The 12506-nt window shown below is 38.6% G+C and overlaps 1 protein-coding gene across 2 annotated transcripts in view; it reads right to left on the bottom strand.

Moving 5' to 3' along the window:
- The window catches only part of mtss1la (MTSS I-BAR domain containing 2a), a 60530-nt gene extending 49908 nt beyond the window's left edge, over nucleotides 1–10622 (bottom strand). For both annotated transcript variants that reach the window (XM_020931092.2, XM_020931093.2), the window contains exons 1-3: nucleotides 10083–10622; nucleotides 6713–6774; nucleotides 6523–6596 (exon numbers count right to left, since the gene is read on the bottom strand). In XM_020931092.2, coding sequence (XP_020786751.1) covers nucleotides 6523–6596; nucleotides 6713–6774; nucleotides 10083–10151 — 205 coding nt within the window. In that variant the 5' untranslated portion in view covers nucleotides 10152–10622. The remainder of the gene's footprint in view (nucleotides 1–6522; nucleotides 6597–6712; nucleotides 6775–10082) is intronic.
- Between the last annotated feature and the right edge of the window lie 1884 nt (nucleotides 10623–12506).

Below are 12506 nucleotides of genomic sequence, written 5' to 3'. Positions count from 1 at the left end.
TTTCCGGACTATAAGTTGCTCCTGAGTATAAGTCACAGCAGCCAAAAAATGCACAATGAAGAAGAAAAAAAACATAAAAGTCGCACCGGACTATAAGTTACACTTTTTGGGGAAATTTATTTGATAAAATCAGAGACCAGGAACTGACATTTCATCTTGAAAGGCAAGTTATAGTAATAATAACAGAATAGAGAACAATAGGTGTTAATATGTTAATGTAACATATTAACAGTTATTCAGATAATTACAACAGAAACAACATAACATATGTTTACCAAAGTCACAATCTCACTCCAAATCACTAAATCCATTGAATTCTTCATCCTTCGTGTCACTTCTGCACAACCACTGGAGGTAAACCACACATCTATGAGGTAAACGGAGTGCCGCTTAGCTGTTGGCAGACTCAGCATCAGTTCCAGTAAGAATTATTCCAGCCTTTCTGAATACGGTTGTGTTGTACGGTTACGGTTGTCATTGAAGTTCAGGCTTTGTCGATCCATTCAATGACTTCCAGGGAAGTTACATGTTGCACCCTCCCAGTTCCAGTGAAACTGTGTTCTCCATCCCAGCTTTCCGCTAGTCCCACACAAGTTTCTTGCTCACTCCAAATGTTTTCGGCTGAATATTTCACTATTTGCAGCAAGACAGCGGCTTTTTCTACAGGAGACATGCTCAGTAGAGTGAGGTGACAGTGGTACAGGAGTAAGTAGTAGTACTAGATACTGACACACAAGACTAGAGCCTCTCGCGGCTGTCAGTGTGAAAATTTTAATATACAAGTCGCACCGGAGTATAAGTCGCACGACCACCCAAACCATGAAAAAAGTGCGACTTTTCGTTAGAAAAATAGGGTATTTATTACACTTATTTATTTCTACAGTGACGGCAGGTGACGCCATAGGGCCAGGTTGTGTCAGATCTGTGGAGAGGCGAGCGCACGCACAGTAAGAATGCAAGTTTTAAGTCAATAAAAACCCATGTTATTGAGTCAATACAAAATGGACATGTTTAACACCATACCACACCAGAAAAGTTACACGATGCACCTTTAAGTTTCAGGGAACAAAACAGAGAAGGCAGATTCAGCTTTACTCTGTAGGGACTTGAGTAAAAGTAAGAAGAGAAAGTGACTGTAGAGGAAGATTAAAGCACCACAGAGAGAATATGATGGAGCCTCCAGCTGTGCCGGCAGCTGCAGCTCATCTGTGCACACAAAGGGGGACCTGGGGTGACGAGAATACCCCCTGTAAAGCAGCCAACTCATATGTCTACACTCTGCTGAGGATAACACAAGGTTATAGTTTCTCAAATCATCTGTTTACTTAAGGGTAATATAAAAGGTTAAAGGTCCTATATTCTTCATAATTTACTCTTGTGAGCTTTAAATGATGTTATAATGTTGTTATCTCATTAAAAACAGACCTGGAGTTGTGTTTTGTTTCATTCACACATGCCTGAGTGCTTTTATTATTAGTCTGTCTACAACTCCAAAGCTCAAAATGCTCTGGTCCACCTTCTGATGTCATGACGTGTTAGTTTTCAAGTTAGCAGCTGCCTTTTCTTTAGTAGGGATTGGAATTCTGAGGCTAAATTTATATTATATTATACTGATTTTAGTGAAGATGATGAAGAGGAGCACTTAATGTATTTCCACATGACTTGGAGTTTTTTTGGAGTGTTTTGTTTCATTCACAGATATTTGAGAAACCGTTTAGTCTGTCTGCACCTCCAAAGGTCAAAATCCTCTTATAATGTCATGTACTAGGTATGTTTTCAAGTTAACAGCTCCTTTTACCTTGTGCTCAGTAGAGATGGGCAATTCCAGAGCTGAAATTATCCAAATGATTCTAGTGAAGGTGTACGGAGTTTAAAAACACAATGGAGCACTTCCTGTATCGCCACATGACGTCACAAGGTGGAAGAGAGTGAAAAACTCAGTCTAAACATGTGTAAATGAAACAAAACACAACTCCAGGTCTGTTTGTGATGAGGAAACATTATAACATAGATCAGAAAATACTTTAAGAGTCAGCATTTTTAGATAAATTACTTTTTTGGCTCTAGTGAACTTGTCACAAATGAATAAGTATGTGAATTGAGCAGTGGGCGGAGAGGTCAGAGGTCACGCTTCAGTCCAGCATATGTCAGCTTCATCAAATATTGACAACCATTCTTGCAAATGAACTGCATTGGATTTGAGACTTCAGATCGAACGTCAAAAGTAATTTATCTTTACCCTTTTAAATCTTAAAGGGACCGTGTTGCACTATTTTCTCGTCTATGCTGTAATGTTGTTTCCTTATCACAAATAAACCTGGAGCTGTGTTTTTTTTTCAAGATGCACTGTGTAACTTTTCTGGTGGGGGTCAAAGGAGATATGACTACTCTGCTTCACAGTATGTCATTGAACTCATCTATGTCTCCATTTATTCAATTACAAAGGTTTTAATGCTCAAAAAATGCATGCATTCCCACAGATCTGACTTGTAACTTGGCCAGGAGGCATCGCAGACTTGTCTCCATGGAAATAGATAAGGTTAATGCCATACTCTGGGATGTTCTAGACCAGACATGTCAAACTCAGGCCCAGGAACCAAATTAGGCCCACTATATAATTATATTTTGCCCATAAGATCATATCAAATATGTATTAGAGCTGTCCCGCCGGCTACAGATAGACTATAGAGACATTATTTATTTAATTAAATATTTGTTATTACTTTATATTCATGCATGTTTTGGATTCAGTGTTAAACTCTATAAATCCTGACACATAATAGACTTTCTTTGATATTTAACTCTTTATTGGACCTTTCAACAGACTGTAAATAAAAAATAATAATAATGATCATTTTTACCATTTTATAAATAAAAAATGTATCATACTTGATACATTAGGCCTTTGTGGACATTTTATAGAACCCAGCCATGTTTATTTTAGGACCAAACAAAATTCTCTTTGATGCATTTAGAACTCAGAGAAACTTTTCTGAACATTTCCTTTTATGTTTTCAAATGTCTGAACAGGATGATTTTTATTTTTCAGAATGTTAAGCAAAACTATTATTAAACATTTATTTTAAGAAGAAAAGGTTTAACTTTGCATATCTTGAAAGAAGAGAAAACATGCAGATGTTGTTGAAATTTTTCAATAAATATTTAGTTTGGCCCAAAACTTAGTCTCAGTTTTTAATTTTGGTGAATTTGAGTGTGACATGCCTGTTTTAGACAAAGTAATAACATTTCCATGAAGACAAACAGGTGGCAGATCCTCCACTAGAAAGTTACATTTAGCGAAACTTTTTACACACAAATCCTTCATATTTAGGCTGAGTTTGGCTTCTCTTAGAATAAATACCACCACCTCCACCAGAATCATTCGGATGATTTCAGTCCAGGAACTGTCAATCTCTGAATAAAGAGCGTTTTGAGCTTTGTAGATGCAGAAAGACTAATAAAGTGTTACTCAAACATGTTTAAATGAAACAAAACACAACTCCAGGTTTGTTTTTGATGAGGTAACAGCATTATAACATGGCTTAAATCTAATAAGAGTCCATTTTGCGTAACATAGGACCTTTAACATTTTATCAAAAGAACAGACTGCCTCTTTCTGATTCAGCAGATGTTTCACTAATAAAACCTCCGAGAACATTAATCCTGAAGTGAGTGTCAGCGCATGAGGACAGAGGACTGAGCGAGCGTGTACCAGTGACACACTTCTAGGGATTTTAAACATTTATTGAAGTAAAACTCATTCTGTGTCCTCTCTCATCCCCTTCTCATGCCTCTCAGATTTAACTAGAAACTGCTGCTCCGCCTCCAACCCCAGCCTGTTTCTTTGATGTGTTCTGCCATGGCCTGAACCTGGGGTGAGAGCGTCTGACCTGAGTCCACCTTTTACCTTCAAAAACTAGAGTCAGTGGTATTTAAAAATGATACACAAATGCTTATAAAATATCACTGAAGCCAAACTACTATTGATACTAAAAATATTACATAAGTAGGACAATTTTGGACCTTTCCCAAGTGGTTTTAGTAGAAGTAAAATTAGTATAAAACAACACGGTAACATTAAAAAGTGTATTGAGAGTTTGCAGGTGGTGTTATCTATATTCCCCGGGGTTAAAGCTAACTGTAGTCACTGCTCCGTCTGAGGTTGTGTTGAGACTTGAATCTGAGCTTTATTTTAACTCAATCTAACCATAAAGATTTGACTAAAAGTTTGAATAGTGAGGTGATTTGTGCAATTAAACAAATCTCTTAGAACTACTAGCATCTGCCAACAGTTTTCAATCACTGTAAGTCTTTTTTTTTCTTGGGTTTTGTAAAAATGTAAAAACCAGGCTGTGTTCACAAATGTATGCAATGTATCACTGCAAACTGCTTAAGATTCTGCCATAGACATAAGCCTATATGTAGAACACCCCTAGTGTGATGTCGCTGCAAAGTATCAATTATTATTTGGGGTTTATTAAGCATTTTCTTGAGTATTTCTTGAGTCATTGTACGTTTACTTCCCCATGTAAAGGGTCTTTGGATATTTTGTGTTATGTATGTGTTATGTAGTAAATAGTAGTAGTATTAGTAGTAGCAGTAGTAATCATGTAGTAATCAAATAATGTGTTTCTGAACCACAGCCGGGCTTATGAGGTGAACGCAGTAAAAAAGCAGTGAATGGGGCTAAATCTGCCGGTGCAAACTCAGTGCAAACACACTGAGGGCATGTTGTCATGTGACCTGCAGGGGGTCATGTGACCTGCGGAGGTCAGGTGTCCGGCACCAGCTGTCACCCTCTCACTGTTTGTGTGCGCACATGCCTCCTCGGCCTCGCGTGTTACTGGGCTCTTCTGACCTACATACTGAGCTCTGCCGTGAACTTACTCCAAGGAAAATCTGTGAGAATAAGCAGCCTCTGCGTCCGTCTGTCTGCGGTCACTACAGGGTGACAAAGCAGATCACAGGCCTCATTAAGCCCCGACAAACAATAAGAGCAGATTTTCACTGCCTTGAGCTTTGAGCCAAACCTACTTGAGACATCTAAGAACAACTGAGCTAAGATGAAAGAACAGAGTGAAATTAGGGCCAAGTTACAAATATTACAAATATGCATATGTAAATATAATGTTTTTTGGTTTTTTTTTTTTGCATTTTACAGCCATGTTGTTACATTCAAACATTTTTGGCTGTGTTTGCTAACGTGTGCATTGCGTTTCTATGGGAACTGCTAAATATTCCACCACAGAGATACATGTAGAACACCACCAGTGTGATGTCAATGCAGAGTATCAAAAATCTGCTGAATTGAAGTGAGCCATTAGCTAAAACAATGCCAGTGAAACAAATACCCAAATACTGAAACTACTATCAACTACTAAAGATGCTCATTTGATCTAGTATCATTAGTGAAATCTAATTTTTAAAAATAGATCCAAAGTCAGTGGAGCCTGAAGCGCACGCATGCTCACTTCGTATTTGGAACGCAGCTGTTTGCAGGTTAACTATGGATATTTATATAAAGTATTAAATCAAGTACAAATATTACACATTTACAAAACATTGTACAAATGCTCTATTCATTCAGATACCAAAACCTGCACAGTTATGATCATGTCCAAAGAAATCACTTTGTGTTTAATGACTAAAGTTTTCATATTAATCTTCATACCAGTAGTTGACTTTTCAAGAAACTGTTAAATGTGCATTGTGTAACTTTTCTGGTGGAGGTAAACCGTCTGCTTGTGCCATGGTGATGCCATTGCGTTGCCTGGGATGTTCCACAGTATAGCATTAAAATATATCTCGTATTTATTCAGTTACAGGTGTTTTTTATTTCTCAAAACAACCACAAAGACAGACATTATTACCATGAGCGGGCCCACTTCTCCACAGATTTAGTCTCCATGTAAAATACAACATGGAGTCAAGCAGGTGGAGGAGCCTTTACCAGAAAAGTTACACAGTGCACCTTTAAACAATAACAAAGTGATTTTTTTTTTTTCCACACATCAAAACCAGCCTATTGTTGGGTTTCAGGTGACATCACAAAATATCAGTCACAGTTAATACAGATGTGGGCAGCTAAAATTACTATGAAACTACTATAAAATGTAGATTTCTGTTGTGATAAAGTCAATCTCAGCTTTTTGTTGAAACTCAAACTCCTAAACAAGACCAAGAACGCTCGTATTGATCACAGGCTCTTGTCTAATTCCATTTTGTGCTTTTTTCGTGTGTGTTTTTTCTTTCTATTTTAATATTTTTCTGACTGCATTCACTAATGTATGCATTGTGTCACCATGGTAACCCCTAAACATTACACCATTAAAGATACACGCAGACCTCCCCCTGCATGATGTCACTGCAATATCAATACTCTCGATACAGTGCACCGAGTACGACGCCAATGATTCATGGAAGAGGAGGGGCAAGTGTTACGCCTCACGAAGTCATAATCACTTCATTACAAATGGAAATGTGACTGAGTGAGGCTTTAGTGAGGGAGTGACTTCGACTTACCTCTGGAGTTGGTAGCCATGTCTGCAACTTTCTGAAAAGCATCTAAGAAGGCCACGGCTGCCAGGATTGTAGTCCTAATGAACAAAATAAAAAAAATATTAGTCGGGTGTATATTTGTGTAAGTAGTGTCACAATATAAGAAATAATAAAGAGGAAGAATATAAGAAATGTGCAGTTTTGTGAGTTTTACCTAAGTTGAGAGTGTAGTTTTGTAGCCTTGGCACTGAAGTCTTCCCAAACTGGATACGAGCTCTGAAAAAGAAACAAGAAAAGGAAAAAAAGTGAATTAGTAAACATGGAATTCTGTTTAAAAGACCGATATGACACTATTTTCTGATTTGTTTTCAAATGCATATAATTTTTAGTCTTGTTTTGGTTTATTCACACGTTTAACACACAAATCCTGCATATTTAGTTCTTCTCTCAAACATAAAACACTCTGTTCCACCTTGTGATGTCATGTGGTAATATAGGAAGTGCTCCACTATGTTTTTTAAACTCCATAGACCTTCAGTAGAATCATTTTGTTTATTTCAGTCCAGGTTTTGCAATTTTCTTCTGAGCAAAAGGTAAAAGGTAGCTGTTAACTTGAAAACTACCAATTCATGACATCACAAATTGGAACAAACCTTTTCGAACTTTGGAGATTTAGACAGAATATTTAACCAAGATTTCTCAAACGTGTGCGAATGAAACAAAACACAACTCCAGGTGTGTTTTTGAGGAGGTAACAGCATTATAACTTGGCTTAAAGCTCAAATTTATGTAATACAGGACCTTTAAGATACAGCCTCTAGTCAACTCATTTCCAGACTTGTCCTTTCTTTGCACCTATAACTCAAAACAGCGTGGCTTCGTGTCCTACAGGCACACAGTAGACACACGTAGTCGACACGCATAATGTTGTTATGACTTGTCTTGATAAAAGGTCAGAGAGGAGTCTTCATTTTGTCCATACGGTAATACTAAAGAGTCCAGATTACACTAGTTTCTGATCTATGTATAATGTTGTTTCCTCATCAAAAACCTACCTGGAGTTGTGTTTTGTTTCATGTTTAACACACAAACCCTGCATATTTAGGCTGAGTTCTTCTCTCAAACAGAAAACACTCTGTTCCACCCTGTGATGTCATGTGGAAATACAGGACGTGCTCCACAGTGTTTTGAAACTTTATAAACCTTCACTAGAATGATTTGGATAATTTCAGCTCTCTGAAATGACCACATTCTGCTAAACAAAAGGTAAAGGGTAAAAGGTAGCTGTTAACTTGAAAACTTTGGAGCTTTGGAGATGTCAACAGACTAAAAATAAAGGGTTACTCAAAACATGTGTGAATGAAATAAAACACAACTCTGGGTATGTTTTTGAGGAGGTAACAACATTGTAATGACTTAACTTAAAGCTCAAGAGTCAATTTTGCGTTATCTTTAAAGAAAGTACAAATAATTTATGCTGAAAATTATATTCAGCTGTATTAAGAGTGTTTTTATTATTATGTTATTGAAACCGAAATTGAGTACTGAGCCTTTCGGAAAAAGTATAAATCCTTTAGTATCATCATGGTCTGTCAGAGTCATGTGCTTCTCTGCTGGGACTGTTTTTGTGGATCACCTGGATCACATTTACCTGGGATCATCTCCAGTGCAGCCTCCAGCCATAAGATCAGAGGCCCCACATAAAACACACTGGGGCCTAAATCCTATTAGGACGAGGTATAGCCCTTCAGACGGAACAGAGAGGCCAGACCCTCTGTGCTGGAGCAGAGCCAGAAGATCCCACCAACGCTAAGTCACCATGAAATTCAGTTTTTTTTCAAGGTTTTTCAAAGTTTTTTTCCATATGCCTTGGGTTACACTCCTCCTGACTCTTGCAAAGTGATTTAAGGACTATCACTTCTTATAAAAATGTTTTCAAAGAGCCTCCCAGAGAGCCGCCTGCACTTGACTCCAACAGGTGCCTAATTAGCCTGTGTGGCCTGTGACTCCCGAGGGCGACGAGGAGAGAGGAGGAAAGAGGAGGGGAGACAGCTGAGAGAGGGAGCAGCCGGGCCCCGGAGAGATCTATTTCTGTTGGATCACACCTCCTTTATGCACATGTAGCAGCAACAATAAATACAACTGTGTGAGGACAGAGAATATGTCTGTTTAAATGCCTCAGTGCTTTTCCAGGGTGGAGTGTTGTTTTTTCACAGTGTTTGTCATTTACTACTTATTTAATGTGTGACTTTATTACTCTGTAATTATTAAAACAATAAACTAGCAAATGTGCAGTCAGTGTTGTATAATTGACACATCAGTATTCACAGATTAAAGACTGAAGCTGGTACAGGGTCTTCTTTGAATCAACACCTCCCACTCAGATTTCTTTTCCTGACTCCTCATCTCTGCGTTACATAACCAACAGGTGCATGTAATATCAGCACTTACACTGTACATTTGTGACTGTGTTCACTCATACAGACACAATAGCCCTGCTCTGGGGGCGATGGGGGCCAAGGGCAGGAGGGATGAGGGGGGGTCCGACAGGCCGGCGTGGCCCAGCCACAGGAATGAGGTCAGATGTCTGTCTCAGACAGTGGACACTGTGCTGAGTAAGGGCTTTACTCTCATCCAACAGCTCAGCTTATCAATACACAGAATACCTCTGTCTCCATGAAAAAGCTCCACTCTGAGGTCACACAGGTTTAACTACATCAGGCTCCAAATTACACTAATTCTGTAACTGAGGGTTAACAAAGTCTTTGTGACAGTGGTGCTAAATGACACAGTGAAATCTGTATTTTAATACTGAAGAAGATCCTCTGTGACAAACAATGAGATTCTAAACACTTGATGAAGACATTCACACTCTCCATCTGTTGAAGTGAACAACAGACCACCCTGGTTTAACTTCCTTGCCTTGACCCCTCCCCCAGCAACAAACATAATGTGTGACACATAATAGGGACAACCTGCTATGGATAGGCCCTTCAGACCTACTTAAAATAAAGATCTTTCTTTTCACCTTCCTTAAGAAAACCACGTGACAACAAGTAACACCTGTATTTAACTTGGATCCGGGACAACAATGAATAAACGAAAGGTGAACTTATCATATTTGACATCCTGACACTGTGGATATTGGCTGAACTCTGAATTCTCTGAAATCTGGTCAGTCTGATGTGTAATAAATGTATAATAACAGCATGGAGTCACTTTAAATGGCTTTGGTCTACTAGAGTTACTGAGAAAATCACAAGGGTAGTGTGTCCTAATATAGGGCACATTGTATTAACATTGAAAACTACGCTTGAGCTTTTTAACAAGGCGCTGTTGTGAATTAGTGAGACTTTCCTTGTTCAAGCCTAATGTTATTACATCTGAAACCGACCTGCTGCACATTATGCAAATAACACAAAGGAAACACGCTTCATCTGTCGATATGTCCTGAAGCAGTCCTTCTTGTGGGGGAGGACCCGGTGGACCAAACAAAGGCAGTAAAATTATGAGTGTATCCCGCACTCATACAAGTACAAGAGTGAGTTAGAAGTCATGCACACTTATTACAAATAGTGCGTTACCTTCATGTCGTTCACAATGGCCTGGAATAATCCACCTAGCGCTCCACACTCCTTCTCCACCGACTCCATGGTGGCAAAAACAAACAGAGCGCACGCTGTAGAGGAATAAAAATCAGGTCAGATCTCCTGCTATTGGTGCGTTTTCAGAGTCCAGACATGAATCTAGTTGTTTTCATCCGCCCTTCGCCCTTCTTCCACTTCCACGGGCTGCGCAGGAGTGGATGCGAGACCGCGCTCTGCCCACGGCCACCAGCGGCTGAAGCTCGCAGCGCTCAAACAAAAAGAAACGTGAACTGAAGCCGGAAAACGTGGAGGGGGCATGCACCGGGACTCCACATGCTCACCGCCCGCCCGGTCTACGAGTACCGAGTGCGCACGGGTCTGTCCGGGGAGAGACGCGGAGGAGAGACGCGGAGGAGCGGGCTGACGGGGCTGACGGGCGCACTGTGGTTAGCAGCGCACTCTCCGGGCTGATGCGGGAGTAATACGATCCATGGGAATGGGAAAAGGGGCTGCTGCTTTTCTTCTTTCTTTCGCGCACACAAACACATGGGAGCTGCTGAGTGGGAGGGGACACTGTGGAACACCCCATCCCCGGCCCCTCCCACTCAGGCTGCAAACAAAAGTGAAGCCCCTTCTTTGGCTCAACAATTCACTGACATGCAAAAAGGATTTCCTCTGTTTCAGCTGCGCGTTTACCCCACACGCGTCCCATAATGGACACTGGCAACTGCGGGTTTGTTTCGTGAAACACAAACACATGCGGGAGGGAGAAAGAAAGGGCAAGTCAGGCCTAATTTTGTATAACCATTAAACTGCTATTAGTGAGCCGAGTAGTAGCCTAGTGTACTTTTTAAATGGCCCATATTACGCTATTTTCTGATATACTTTATGTTATAATGTTGTTTCCTCATCACAAACAGTCCTGAAGTTGTGTTTCATTCACGCATTTTTAAAACACAAACCCCGCATATTTATTAGGTTGAGTTGTTCTCTCAAATGGAAAACACTCTGTTCCACGTTGTGATGTCATGTGGTTATACAGGAGGTGCTCCACTGTGTTTTAAAAGTGCACTGTGTAGTGTCTCTTCATGGTGATGTTATTGCTTTGCTTGGGTTGTTCTAACTTTAATTGTATTTAATTACAGGTGTTTTTATTTCTCAAAACTCAAAAATGCATTATTACTGTGAGCGGGGCCACTTCTCCACAGAGCTGACATGTAATTTGGCCTGGTGATACTCAAATTAAATGTCATACTGTAGAACTTTAGAGGAAAAAACAATATACACCTACACTAGAATCATTTGGATGATTTCAGCCCTGGAATGACTAGTCTCTACTAAACCAAAAAGTTAAAAGTAGTATTTAACTTGAAAACTATCACTATATGACATCACAATGTGGAACAGAGCATTTTAAGCTTTGGAAATGTTCAAGTTTAAAGGAACTTTGGTCAAATTTAGAAACACTTATCCTGGAAAAAATATCCATCAGAATTCATTTGGATTACTCAAGTTTAATAACCCGTTTCCATCATAAACAACATAAATTTGAATATTTAGTAAACCTAGTCATTCTGTTGGGAACATTTCATATCCATAAATCCAAGTTCTCTAATTCCAGACCCCTTTTCAAAAATTTTTTTTTCTCCAACTCTAAACAATATTTCTAACCTTAAATCTATCAAAACACTTAATATTACAAGAAGAATTAGGATTTTATTTTCAAACACTTCCTCAGTTTCTTATATTGATTTCTTTTATCTGCCTCAGTTTTTAAGTTTACAAGTATGTCAAGTTTGTTTTGGTTTTGTAATCTATGTGTGTGCGTGTGTGTGTGTGTGTGTGTGTGTGGTGTATGTAATGTGTGTATGTATGTCATGTATGTAATGTGTATAATGTATATGTGTATGTATGTATGTATTATGTATTTATGTATATTATGTATGTATGTATGTTATATGTACTTGTTGTAAAATGTGTATGTATATATGTGTATGTATGTATGTATGTATGTATGTGTGTATGATGTATGTGTATGCATATGCATATGCCAATGTGTATGCATGTGTAGTATTTAACTTGATCTATCATGTATGTAATATCACAATTGTATTATAAAGGATTGTATGTTTTAAGCATAAATAAATCAAACTTATTTGCTGGAAATATACAATCATTCCTGATCATGTCATCAAACATTCATATTGAATCATTTGATATTTCATAATGACTAGTATAAACCAAAAAGTTAAAAGTAGTATTTAACTTGAAAACTATCACTATATGACATCACAATGTGGAACAGAGCATTTTAAGCTTTGGAAATGTCAAGTTTAAACTTTGTCAAATAGAACACTTATCCTGGAAAAAATATCATAGAATTCATTGGATTACTCAAGTTTAATAACCCGTATCATAAAC

Source organism: Boleophthalmus pectinirostris, unplaced genomic scaffold, assembly GCF_026225935.1.
Source record: "Boleophthalmus pectinirostris isolate CB_2022bp ecotype Guang Dong unplaced genomic scaffold, ASM2622593v1 HiC_scaffold_2, whole genome shotgun sequence".
In the NCBI taxonomy this organism is placed as follows: Eukaryota; Metazoa; Chordata; class Actinopteri; order Gobiiformes; family Gobiidae; genus Boleophthalmus; species Boleophthalmus pectinirostris.
Note: the sequence above shows the minus strand (reverse complement) of the source record. Positions and strands in the feature narration are given on the sequence as shown.